The sequence below is a fragment of the Branchiostoma belcheri genome, unplaced genomic scaffold, assembly GCF_001625305.1.
Source record: "Branchiostoma belcheri isolate BF01 breed outbred unplaced genomic scaffold, Haploidv18h27 scaffold21, whole genome shotgun sequence".
Classification (NCBI taxonomy): Eukaryota; Metazoa; Chordata; class Leptocardii; order Amphioxiformes; family Branchiostomatidae; genus Branchiostoma; species Branchiostoma belcheri.
The window spans coordinates 2,709,160-2,722,359 of NW_017803602.1; the positions used below are offsets into that span (position 1 = coordinate 2,709,160).

At 44.0% G+C, this 13,200-nt stretch overlaps 3 protein-coding genes and 1 non-coding gene across 5 annotated transcripts in view; 1 reads left to right on the forward strand and 3 right to left on the reverse strand.

The window, feature by feature from the left end:
• Window positions 1-346: 346 nt before the first annotated feature.
• Window positions 347-2,990, reverse strand: LOC109469854. Its single transcript, XM_019768599.1, has 4 exons — window positions 2,879-2,990; window positions 2,384-2,483; window positions 1,772-1,938; window positions 347-942 (listed from the first exon to the last, which is right to left on the reverse strand). The coding sequence occupies exons 2-4, from the start codon at window positions 2,424-2,426 to the stop codon at window positions 676-678; spliced, it is 477 nt and encodes a 158-aa protein (XP_019624158.1). The 5' UTR covers window positions 2,427-2,483; window positions 2,879-2,990; the 3' UTR covers window positions 347-675.
• A 1,717-nt stretch (window positions 2,991-4,707) lies between these two features.
• Window positions 4,708-6,788, reverse strand: LOC109469853. Its single transcript, XM_019768598.1, has one exon. It carries the CDS (start codon window positions 6,530-6,532, stop codon window positions 5,126-5,128), a length of 1,407 nt encoding a protein of 468 aa, XP_019624157.1. The 5' UTR covers window positions 6,533-6,788; the 3' UTR covers window positions 4,708-5,125.
• A 727-nt stretch (window positions 6,789-7,515) lies between these two features.
• The window catches only part of LOC109469851, an 11,170-nt gene continuing 5,485 nt past the window's right edge, over window positions 7,516-13,200 (reverse strand). The window contains exons 7-13 of one of the 2 annotated variants that reach the window (XM_019768597.1): window positions 10,951-11,077; window positions 10,637-10,704; window positions 9,976-10,186; window positions 9,517-9,801; window positions 8,956-9,216; window positions 8,678-8,822; window positions 7,516-8,310 (exon numbers count right to left, since the gene is read on the reverse strand). In XM_019768597.1, the coding sequence (XP_019624156.1) occupies window positions 8,146-8,310; window positions 8,678-8,822; window positions 8,956-9,216; window positions 9,517-9,801; window positions 9,976-10,186; window positions 10,637-10,704; window positions 10,951-11,077 (1,262 nt within the window). In that variant the 3' untranslated portion in view covers window positions 7,516-8,145. Of the gene's footprint in view, window positions 8,311-8,677; window positions 8,823-8,955; window positions 9,217-9,516; window positions 9,802-9,975; window positions 10,187-10,636; window positions 10,705-10,950; window positions 11,081-13,200 lie in introns of both variants that reach the window. The other variant, XM_019768596.1, reaches the window with a different exon arrangement.
• Window positions 10,408-10,491, forward strand: Trnal-cag. Its single transcript has one exon. It is a non-coding gene; the product is annotated as a tRNA-Leu (tRNA).

The window sequence follows — 13,200 nt, forward strand, 5'->3', positions numbered from 1 at the left end:
GGTGACACAGTGTAACAAGCAAGAAGTCTTTTACTCATCATCAAAACAGCAATAAATCAGGTGGAACAGCAGTTGTCGTCTTGTGCTTTGGGGAGATAGATGGAGCGGTTAGCAAGTTTCTTCAAATGTGGCAGCATGTACCAAACTGAATTCCTAAAGGAAGTAATGATTTCCTTGCTTGATGCTTCATAAGCTTTGGTCCGTACAAACCTATTTGTGGCACTGTCGTGACTCTTTGGTAATAGTTACAGGAAGCAGAATTTCTTGTTTTTTTTTTCTAGGAACAGGCCAAAATCAATGCGCGCGCGGACGTCATCCTATAAATTTACTTGGTGTGGCCTTATATGAAGGATAGAAGTTTGAATATGTTAGTTCACTCATAAGTATCACTCAAAGGGATGCATAATGTGATATACCTTGATGAAGCAAGAGCGCCCTCAGACACTCAATGGATCAGCCAGCCAATAACTAGACAAGGCCCTCTGATTTCAGGGTCCGAAGTACAGGACAAAACATTGCAAAAGTCAAAAATATTTACCACACCGTGATAAAAATCAAAATATCATTGTGTCGCCTGACAGTAGACAGGACTTATCTGAACTTTAAACCTCTCTTTCCCAAAACCTAGAAAATGCAATCTGGTGTACAACTCCAAAAGTGGTACATGTAAATGTATTAGCCCAAAACAGAAAACACAATCCCAAACATCAGGGCAAGAGCCAGCAGACTGGTCAGTGCGGCTTCCCCCACCCTGACCCCACCGGACCGAATGTTCTCTCGGTCAATGACCCAGGTGTTGCAGGCGGTGTTGTTGTTGCGGTCGTTACAGCAGCGCACGCAGTCACCTGACGCGTCCCGCATGCAGTCGTCCGTTTCTGTGCACGTCTGCTCACAGCCCCGTGTGATGTCAGTTAGCACGCGATCTGTAGTCTTATACATCACCTAATGAGTGTGATAGAGAAACAAAGAGAGAAACTGCACAAGTGTACAAACATTACGAAAACATGAAAAAACTTCGTTCCTTGCATGGTAGAACCGGGGACGGCGTCAGGTATCGACTTCCGAGCACCTTGATCCGTATGCATCACATATCCCGAAGATCAGTGCGTGTCGGCCGAAATTCGAAATGTGGGTCAAATTTTTGACGAAGGCCGATGGGCAAGGACGAAATTTCGATGACTCACGTACTCACAGTTCTATTGTGTTTGATTCAAGACGTCACTATCATGCATCATTACAATTGAATTGATGACTTTCTATTATTAACATCGAATTGTACTGTGCAATGGAAATTGTTTTCAAAAGACCCTCTAGACAGAGTGCTCTGAAAGGGTACTCAAAATGGAAAGAGAGCACGGAACTGTTCTTAACGCCTTGACTTCAAGTACCCAGCACGGTACCGGTCCACCGAACGATGATATGTTCATTGGACTACCCCTGTTATTCACATCTTAATTAAGGTGTTCCTTTCGACCTTTCTCCAGTGAGTTTCCTTGTGTCCAAAATGCAAGGCGAGTGCACTAACAATACTGCTAATTTTTAGTTTAAAAACTTCCTATACTGCTAGTATACGGTGTGTAGGGCGGGCCCCATCTCCGTTTCTATAACCCTTGAGCCACACAGCTGCGCAAGCACTACAGTTGGGGACTAGCTAACTGGCAATTATGGCGTGTGTTCTATTACCATATTTACCCCATACTTGCATAAAGTGCATACATTTGCACAGGTTGTTTTGAAATAGATATAAACAGGTGAACAACAATAAACATACATAGCAGAACTGGCCGATGGGACAGTTGACAGTATCGTCCAGGTCGCTGGGGGTGCCGGCACACGGGTTGTCCTCCAGGACGCCGTCTATAATGTCGGCGTCACAGGACAGACACGGGATCCCCTGCACCTCACCCTGGTACAGCTGGCCCTGGCCCTCTGCATGGTCTGGAGACAAGGAAGAACGTTACAGACACAACATCACCGGGTCCTCTACAACTATAGACACAAGTATGATTAAAAAAAAGGTTCAAAGGCCCCTATTAATGATCGAAAAGTTGAATGTACATTATCACATTATCACATTATTGCCTAGGAATATTCACAGAGAACAAAGGCGACATTATTGCGCCCTACGAACGTGTTCAAAACCTGGGGAGGGGAGAGAGAGAAGAAAGGGAGGAGAGAGAGAGAGAGACGCACGCACACAGAAACGCAGAGTCTCAAGTACAGAGAGAGAGACACACACCAGAACACAGACACACACACACACACACACATACAAGTGCTCAAATACACACAAACACGCGCGCGCACACACACAGACATCTACACAGGGACAAACACACATAAGCACTAAAACACACACGTGCACATAAACGAAAAAACTCACGGACAAGGCTGACGACAAGAAGCGCAAAGACAAACATCATCATGGACTTGGTTGCTTCAGTCTCCGGTCCCGAGTTCCAAGATCACTGAGTCAGTCAGTCCTTGGAACGACATAATATTTTTTGTAAATGAGAATGTGGTTTGATATTTGATTGCTAAAACAGACTTTTCACATAGACACAGAAAGTAGAATATGGCGTTGGAGTGATGTAAGGTTCCTAACTTCCTACAATGCACGATAGTTAAAAATCGTCCGACGATCATCCGACCAATGTGACGGGGTCGACGCCCTAACGCTATGACAGGCGCTACTCACTACCACTGTAGCTGTAGAAAATTAGATACATGCATAAACAACGTACAAATAAATATTAAATAATCGATATCGAGGTGCAAGAAACCATTTGACTGTAAAACATTATGCCTAAAACGGTCAATTCAGTAACAAAATCAAGAATTTAAGGGGAACAAAATGAGCATATGATGAATTGCTCACCTTTGCAGCTAGGTGGAAAACGTTGTTGTGACGGTAAATGGTTTATTTGCTACAGCTTAGTCATGCTGAGTCGACCAGACCTTTCTTCTACAACTCCTTCAGGTACCAGTGGGGCGTGTATCACCGTGGAGACCAGACCCTCCATCACCGTGTGTTAGTCTTAACATTATTCAAGGAGGTCCAATTTTAACACGGATGGTAGAGGAGGATAGCTAAAGTGGAAAAAACTACACTAAGGGCATGCGCGTTCTGAAGGACAACAGCATCACTAACTGTAACCTGGATTGGAGTACAAGATGTGGAAGCTTAAAGTGGTTTTCTATTCATCTGAAAGGCAATAGTAATGCTAATGTAAAATCAGCACAAGTTGAAAGTCTAAGTGTGTCAAGGTTCTCTAGATCGATCCGAATGGTCTACCCGTCTCGGTTCAATGTCAGGACATTACGTTAAAACAACGACGATCTCAAACGTACGTACTCTGACATTTTGGCTGTATATTTAGCGGCACCGTTTTTTTGGGCTCACAGGTACTATTCCAGGGTATTTCAAAGTTTAGTTCTGAACGATGAACGGTATCGCTATCGGGTTGTCGAACCAGGACGGCGGCGGGTATCGTCTCTCAAAACCCACTCTTGACGTCACACTTTCCTATCACCAGTACATGTCCGCGGGGCTAATTTCCGTCTCGTAAACGGTCGTCGCCTTTTGAAACGTTAACGGTCGATGCCATATCGCAGAACGGCTAACATTAAGTGTATCATATCAGCACGGTCCATCCACACCGTGATGTTTCGTGTCGTAGCTATAGAGTATAGGGTATAGGTTAGGGTCTTAGAGCTACGCTTTTCCACCCGAGTTCGAAATCGAATCCGAGCTTGTGCTTTTATTCACTAATACCTTTTTCATGATCCTCACTTACATTTGTAATTAGAATGTTGCTTTTTATAGTATATATTACGTTTTATGATACTTTTTTGAACCTCAACAATTATGATACGCTCGGATATGGCATACAAAGGCGACGACCGGTCTGAAAGGCGACGACCGTTTACGAGACGGAAATTTGTATCGGCGGGAATGTGGGTGGAAAGTTCGGTAAGTAACAATTATGTCGTGTTCAAGTTTAAAAAAAAACTTTCAATAAAAGCTTAACCAACCTTTCACAAACAAACGAATTCCAAATCCTGAACTATCTTTATGCGTTACATTAAAACAAAAATACTCATTCCATTACTTACATAACTCTAAGGCTAGGTAGCACCACCCTAGTACAAAACGATGTTAAGATTGGCATATTTGATAACTGGAGTCTTAAATGTTTCTGTTAGTCTTAATGCCACTCCCTTAACGCTAGACACATGGACAGGAGGGGCTTTGTCAACGTCCACGGTGTTGAGGGTCCATTCTCCACACCTAAACAATGTCCTGATTTAACAATGCGCTAATCGTCCTTAAACACTGTTTATTTTGTCAACATAACACACAGCTATCTCTATTGCCCAGCGACAGTGGAACGGATTGTGCCTTATGTTTTCGGGTTGGTCGTTTGGAATTTGTACTGGCGACAGTAAGAAAATGGATTAGGTTGAAGATTAATGCTGGAGTCAATCTTAGAACAAAGATCAGTCAACTCCACAGTTTTGGGTAGTTACAAAGCTAGCTACAGCAGTCGAGTCCACTGTTGAGTTTCTTTTCTACGGCTTGTGCTCTTCTCTATGCAACGTCGACTTAAGGTGGCTTCATTTTGAAATCGAATAGTCCAACGAAGGAGCTTATATGCGCCTTGGTCCAACTTGACTATTTTCGACGAAAACGGGAAACGTAACCAATTAATTTCGAGATTTTTTATTTGGTTAAAACAAATCAATGATATGATACGTATCAGTGCTGACAAACTATTGTACACAAATACGAGTGACAAACGCAAGGTTTAATTTAGACAACTATTTCTTCCACTTCGACACCAAATTAGATAATATAAGCACAAAATTGTCGCAACTTGTGAAAAGAAGTGGCTGTAAATAGCTATCTTTTGTGATCCTATAAAACGTCAACTTTTGTAATTCCGCCGAGTGCCCTGAGACCACCACAATAAAAAGGCGCACAAGGCCTTCTCAAGAATGTCTTCAACACCTGGATATCTGAATTGTGCATACCTGATACTGGGGATTACTGATACTGCAGCAGTAGTAGAGTAGTTTTTTTTTATGTCGCGGTCCCAGGATACCCGGCAGAAGCGTAAGTTTCCTAATCGCCTGAGATAATAGTCATATCCGGATCTCGTATGGCAGTGTTGCAAAAATCTCCCTGTATATGTACAGTCAAACCTGGTGACGTCACACCATCACCTAAGTGCTCTAACGAAGTCCCATTTCGGCCATACTCTGTGTAAAAGACTTGATTGTCGCATTCAGTCCGTTGCCAGGCATTGTACAAGTATCTAGGCGAATCCGGCACCACCTTTTCGTACCGTATTTGGAGAATTAGGGTGCAGTTGTTCCCACAGCTCCCAGCTAGATCCTGGAGGCTATAAGACCTGTTGTCATAGTACAGTCTACTTTGTGAAAAATCTAAGCACTGCTCTGTAAATATCATAGCTTCGCCGTGTTGTCGTACATCAGAAGTAGTTGTCAGTCGTTTAGACGTTGCTGCGTTCACTTTCGCCACTTTCTTGAAGTAAAGAGGTTTGTAGAAACGGTCGGTGATTGGCTTCTCTACCACGACCGTGTCGCTGACTAAAATGGCCGGGTTCCTTGCGGACGTTAGCCTGGAAATGGTCACCGCGTGGAAAATGAGAACAGCCACCATGGCAAGCAGCATCCAACCCTTGATGCACGCGCTGGGCTGGTAGTATTTGAACCTCCTCTCGCTGTATTTACAATGTAAGAAAGTGTGTAGACAGATGTTGTGGAACACCCTCGCGCACACGCATGTCAGAGTGGTCATCAGAGAGACTATGAGAACGGGGTCGGTCTCTGTTAGCTGACAACGCGTAGCACTCAGGACCGAGATGAACATGTCGTGAAGCAAGACCTCAAAGAAACTCACGGTGAACCTCTTCATCACTGTGTCGATCACCCGATACTCCGGAGGTGTTACGGCGTCTTGGATCGACCCTCTTCTTTCCCCCTCCCCCTTTTCAGGCTCTTCCTGAACTTTGTCAACAACTTCGGCTTCCTCCGGGTCTCGTAGGTTTATTTCGCGTCCGTTTCGGGTCTGTCGCATTCTCCTGACCAGTCGACGTTTTCGACACAGAATATCTACTGTTCTGCAGAACAATAATACTTCCCAGATAAATATGACGGACGCCAGGCAACACATAACGTACATACACTGTTCAATGGTTACATTCTTGTACAGGGATAGGCTATACGCCGTACAGTTCGCCCACGTCGTACCCAGGTCAGCTAGGGCAACGAGAAGGAAGAAAATAGCTTCTACACCTTGATAGACAGGTGTCAAACATCTCCTCACATCCCTCGCTGTACCAAGAAGCTGTTGCAGACGTCTCGGGCGTGTCCTGAAATCGTCTTGGAAGTCAAAGGTAGTTTTTACACACCTGACGCCCGCTGGTGTGCTTGTATCCAGCTCGTCTTCTTCTCTCATCTTGCTATGTTTGAAGGACCCAAAGGTTCCCAGAATGTTCCAAATCATACCTTCTCTGGAACTAGGCAGGGCATGGGGAGATAGAACACGTTCTTGTCGCTAACATGTAGGAGGCAAGTCCGGACTTTCCGTCTGTGGCATGCTTCAGTGTGACAAGTACCAAACAGGGGACTGACCGTTAGCAACCCGTTAGGAGTGTACACCATGATTTACAATTCTGTTCAACAATCTCGGAGTCTTTCAAATCCCACTTAAAATGATCATGCGAACATTGTCTAAAACCCTGACCATAAAAGCTATAGTGGGTTCATGGGAATAAGTAGAAAGCTTATAGTCACCTGTTTGTAAAATGCTTTGCCCCGGTATCAAAGGTCAACCCAATGGAAGTGCGGTATCCACCTGTGAGACTGCCCTTTGTGTAGTGAGTGGCTCTGGAGTAAGTGCAGGTGAGACAAAGTAAATTTGATTTTTCGAGAATGTCAACAGATATTCCATCTGCCCTATATTTTCGCTATCATGTTGATTGAAGATATACAGAAAACCCTCCAGTTACAGCTGGATAACAAATTGTTAAACCGTTGGTGTATGACCCTGACTCAGAGCGTAAGACGTAATGCTGCTGCCTGGTCCTTACCTTAATTTGTGTTCCCACTAGTCGAGGTCAGCGAACTCCTGGTTGGTTGATGGCGGCTCGTCTCGTAAATTAGATTACCTGTGTTATGTTTCCTATAAACAGGCTACATTCCTTTCCTGTCAGACAACAGCAGCTGTGTTTGTATCCCCGTGGCTCGGATAAAAAAAATCAGCACGGAAACACACCTGATAATAAAATCTACTTTTGACATTTGGTGTAGCCAGAAGTGTAAATACACCTCACAGACCAGTACGTCATATACATGTACTACAAGTCAACATTGGGATGGCGCTAATACATCACGACTGTACCCCCGCCAGTGCGTCACTGTTATGGGAGTTATCATGAATTGCAGGCGTCAACAAATACTAAAAATTTATTTTTTTAATGGCACGGTTAGTTATGCTCGATTTTATTGGGTACAGAACGAAGGGACCCCTGTTGTGAATGCCGTGAACGTTAAACACAGTAGCTAAGATTGACGTTTCTCCAGTGCTAATGTAAACCAGTCGGTACACTGAAGGTCAGGGGCCCGATTTTTCTAATCTCCAAGCAGATGTATGGTTCGCCAGTACGTCGTGCTCGCCATTGACCTTGGAGCCGATTCAGTAAATGTTGTTTGAATTAAGATTAAGTCATGATTTGAATCTATATCTAAATGCCATCAAGAGAAATTAGCAATGTGGAGACAGAGAAACTGTCACATGTACATAGATAAGACATAGTGGTTTTATTTGGTGATGCACTTCCTATATGCTCATTACTCATTACTTATTACTATGTCATAGCCTTCTATATTGATCTTCGCTATACATAAGAAAATTAATTATTGTATTCCGGACACTCGCACATTGTGTGTATCTGTATTTCCTTTGTATTGCTCCATTTAGTCGGACATGGTGTAACACATTTGAAAACTGGGGTAAGTCCGCTTCTCCGTGTTGGCAATTGTAGTTTGAAAACCCTTCTTAATAATGATTTCTACCAACACAGATAGACCTTCAATCTTAATTACATTGCTGGTTATTTAGATGGCGGTTTCCGAGGCCATGATGTCCCAGATCTGCCTGTCGGCCCGCTGGGTCTGGTGAGGGGCCATCATGGCGTGTCCCAGGTCCCATGGACTGGTCAGCAGTTCGACGGTCAGGCAAAACCCGGTCAGCTGGGACAGAATGTGGCCATCTGCCAACACCTGTGGTAGTGGGAGGAGTGTCATAAATTTGCCTTACAGAATGGATTTTGTCCGAAGCATAATAACTACTATGTCTTTGCTGTGATTTTGTCACCCGTACTATCAATAATACACTTGGTCAAAAAGCAAGTATCATAGTTATGCGCGCTTCAAAATGATTTTGGGGCGTTCACGGAGCTTTGATTAATATTGGCCGCTTGGGTCAGCTAATCAGCTAACAAGCTCGAAGAATTTTGGATCCAACATGATTTAGATTTGCACACGTGAGGGTGACACCCGGCCAATCTCACGATATGCTGGTTACCGAACAACACAATAACGGTCTGGCGAGCAGTTTAGAGATGATATTTGAGGCTATGTGACGTACCGTCCAATGCTGGCCCTCCCGTTTGGACGGGGAGCAGACCACAACAGGTGTTCCCGGATCCCCTATGTCATCCTTCACCGTCAGGACGTAGTTTGTGGCCTTGTTGACGATAGCGCCCGTGATGTAGTACCACATCTGACTGTCACTGCATTGAGGAGGGAGAGGTGTTGTTTAAGTTAGCATGAGAATGCTAGTCACCGCACAGGAAAGATTGTGAACGAAAAATTCATTGTTGAATTCATTTCGTGTCAGTCCTATCTCTCAGTCTCAGACCTCACCTGCGCTCCTGTCTCTCTGCCATCACCACATTGGCGCCGTGTTTAAACTTCCGGCCGCCGGCTGAAGGAGACGGACTGCCGTCCCCACCCACGGGCACCCAGGTATCACCACCCCCTGGGGGCAGGATGTCCAGGGCGTGGCCTGTGGACCTGCAGACGATACTGAAGTAGCTGTCCTCCAGCCACTTCCCCGTGAGGTGCGGGACTGTAGTGTTGGGCCCCAGAGTCGGCCTGTCGTCCTCCTTGTCTTCAACTTTCAAACTGATAATAAGAGAAACGTATTTCTTACATACACGTATTGAAAAATAGCAAAACAGTGGGACATTGTGTTTGTACACAATATTATGGAAAAAAGTTTGACTGTTTTCCGGTCGACATAAGGATTGGACACAGTGAACCGGGACAGGGGTCGCTACAGACTACACCACCTTTGACCCACCTTTGAGTCATCGGTTATAGTGAGGAAGATCGGAGGACTGGTCAAGATTTTTATGAGGCCAATCCTTGACTGAGAAAATAGTTACGTCTTTCCACAATACAGTCATGATACTAAGGAAATACCTTGGCAGAATCTCAGACGATCGTAATCTTTCTGAAATCTCTCGCAAATGGAATGGTTGTTTCTCGAAAACCTGGTCATCGTCGTCTTCTTCAGACTCCTCTTCTTGTGGTTCCGCCCGTTGTTGCTGCTGAGGATGTACCCTGTACCCTCCCAGAAGGTAACGGATATGATCGTGTCCCCTGGGGGCCATCAGGGGTTGGGGAGGGGTTAGGTCTGCTGCACTAGCACTGGCCGGGAGGGGACAACGTCTGGTGGCTGTCCGTGATCTTGGCGACAGCAGTGATCTACAAGAGAAAGGGAGGAATGTCACCCTTAAAGTAGGTAAAGCAGGATGCTTTTTGTTACAGCAATGTATAAATATACACATATATCTAACTTATCCGTCATACATGCAAATTTCTTTCTTTAGATTTAACGTTATAGACTTTCAAAAACGAAGACGTCAAGAGGCAACTAACTTCCAATCCGTGACGGAGTCCTTTTTGCCAGGAGATGGCACAGTGTGCACCCTGTCTATGGCGACGGCCGAGGTACTTTCTGTGGGCGGTGTGCTCGGCGGTGAAACATGGCGAGTGTTGTCCAAGGTCACTGTGGGCCACTGGTCATGTGAATGATTGATCGGACTTTTTGGTGTCCAAAAATCTGTCAGACTGTAATTGGTTTCTTCATCTGCAAACAAATCAAATACTTTTACGTCAAAGCAAACAACTAACGGTTACATGTATCATTATACAATACTATAAAAAGACGTACAGGTACAATCAATATAGAATCAATAACTTCCATATAATCAATCGAACTCCAACTTCTGGTATTTGTTATTGACCCTGTACCAATATATTATGTAAATATGATACAATTGGTTTACAGACTACCCGTTAGGCAACTAAGTCAGGATGGCCGAGCGGTCTAAGGCGCTGCGTTCAGGTCGCAGTCTGGTTCTCCAGGCGTGGGTTCGAATCCCACTTCTGACAAAGATTTTTTTCTTCGTTCAACAAATCTCATTTAATGTCTTTTGATAGAAAATATATCGATCTAAGAGCCCGATGCACAAGCGCTCTGTTTTCAAGTGACTTTCGTTGTCAGCCAAGCTCGCTACGGGCCTTCGTTTCCACACACCTGAATTTCCTTGGTTGTCGTCTGCTTTGTCTGTCAGCTCTTGAGGAATGATATCAGGTGGGTGGCATCTACAGCAAAACAGATGTTGGCGCAAAACATTAGACACTGTTTGGTCTTTACATGAACAAAAAAAATGACATTGACAGGCCCATATTTTCTTCACCGTGGCCCACAGCTACCTTTGTCAATAGCATTGTACTAACGTACCAAGGCTTTAACTAGATATAGGGCAGGTGTAACTGGTGCCTACGAAACAAAATATTTTACAGGTACAGCCCTACTACAGAAAGTCGACAAATAGATCTGGAGCATACGTGTTTTTCTCAAAGACTGCGATGATGTCCTCCTCTGAAGACGACAACTTCTCTCCTCCATCCATTTCTTCATCTATAACGTCATCCTTTTTGGTCTCCACCTCTTTATGTTCGCCAATGATGGAGACTGCTGGACGACATTGAAAGTACAGGAAAATAAAACACAGATGTTATAAACAAACATCTTGTGATAATGATTGAAATACGAAAGTCGCAGTCGTTGTGTTGAAATGGAAGAGGCAGCTTTTGCTACGGCGACACTGTCAGTGATAACCGGGCATATAGGGTAACACCGGGAACACACACAACAAGTATGATGTTTTTAAAAAAACACAGGCGACGATTTTGTGTTTAACTGTTCCGTTCTTTATAAATCGTTTTTTTTTCAAATACGTACACATATAATTCAGAAAGAATCCAGAAATTCTGTACAGTACGAGGAAAGCCGTCAGGGGTCCAAAATCAGTTAGACCCAGGTAAATTTATGTTGTGTTTCTAGCCCTTGAAAAATTAGAATCGCTAGATAGGGATTCACCTTTTTTATCTGTCTTTTGTTTTTTTCATAGATCTTTATAATTAGTGATCCAACTAATACAGTTAATATAACAATGAAATGTATAAGTACACTGGTATCTTTAACACCACCCTAATTTCGCCCCTAGAGATATAATAGTGAAACGCCGTCTTGGGATTACCGTAAATTCCCGAAAGTACGCACCCCTTGTGCTTCTGTGCATGTAGCATGTATGTCTTAAAAACAGTTAGTTCTAGAAAATATCGTTTAAAAATAAATTTAGGCCGTGTACTATATACGTGATTGCATGATAACTGGATATAGTATTGTAGCGGGAAGCGTTTCGTGTTGGGGCTAGTTTTCATCGCTGGCTGCAGCCGATTTGCAAGACGTCACCACCGCATCGAAGGGTAAGGCAAGTGCGGCGAAACGTACAGCTTTGGATCACGGAGAGTGTTGGTGATCAAGCAAGCAATGGTCAATAAAGATTTGTGAATATTTCAATAATGGTTTTATCGGTAACAAGGGTTATAATGTTGATGCACAAGTACGTAGCTTTGTTGTTCTTTACTTCTATACGAAATGCGCCGAACACTTTAATAGGGCCCGGTCGAACCATAGAGAGCAACAATCATCGAGGCGGAGGTCTGGGCGGAGTTAATGAATGAATGAATGAATAAAGACCTTTATTGTACACACATACCCATTGGGTTAAGTACGGGTCACAAAAAGGATGGAATATAGATAACAAATATGTTAATGCTACTGTGGGTGTAGAAGTGCTACCGGATAATCAAAGGAATTATATACACTTCAAATATGTATTAATTTGTACTCCGTAAAACCAAGGACATTATACACACATAATGTCCTTGGTAAAACTGAGTCTGTTCAGAGGAAAGAAATACTTCCTTCTCGGGGCCAAGGTTCTGGAAAGCTGTCCTAAACGATGCCACGACCCTCTCTTCGTTCTTCAGCTGTATGTGCACTTTGCAGGGGAAAAAGATCGGCGTGCACAAGACAACGGGCGCAGCATGATTCAAAGTTTATTTTATTTACGCCCTTATTCACGCCGATCAAAAGAAACTGCGACAATTCGGTACGTGCAGGCCCGTGCACGTGGCGACACAGGCTGGCTTCCCGCTCTAGCTGTGGGTTCCCACGATGTGTTGCCAAGGGCAGCGGCACGTACACAGACCTACCGGCGGATCCCACCCACCGGCCGACGGTAAGATTGTCAAAGACTACATTTTTAACTCCGCCCCTATCATTGTTGTGTGCCGAACAGTCGAGTACATCTAACTTGCATTTTCACGTCGTACTGACTGGTATAGCCCGCTACAAAGTAATTTCCCGTTGCATTAAACAAGATTTAAAAAGATTTGTGATACGAAATGAAATATTGATAACAATTTATGTTAACTGAACCTTTGTAACGGCATGGAGATAATCTTTGTTGAAGATTTCTGAGTTCAACGCAAGCCGGAAGTGCAATAGAAGTAGAGCTGACCATCAGTCGAGGTACAGCTATTATGTTATCACCTGTTACGTTACGACGATCAAGAACGTTCACGGCTTGTGGACCATTTCAAATATTACCACTCATAAACCCTCTTATAATTTCATATGTACTTACGTGGGGTTTAATATTATTTAAATTTTAGGCCGGAGTTCCACGAGATCGGCGCCGGCTGGCTGGGGAACGATCCCGTCGGCATGATGGAGCGACGGGCGTC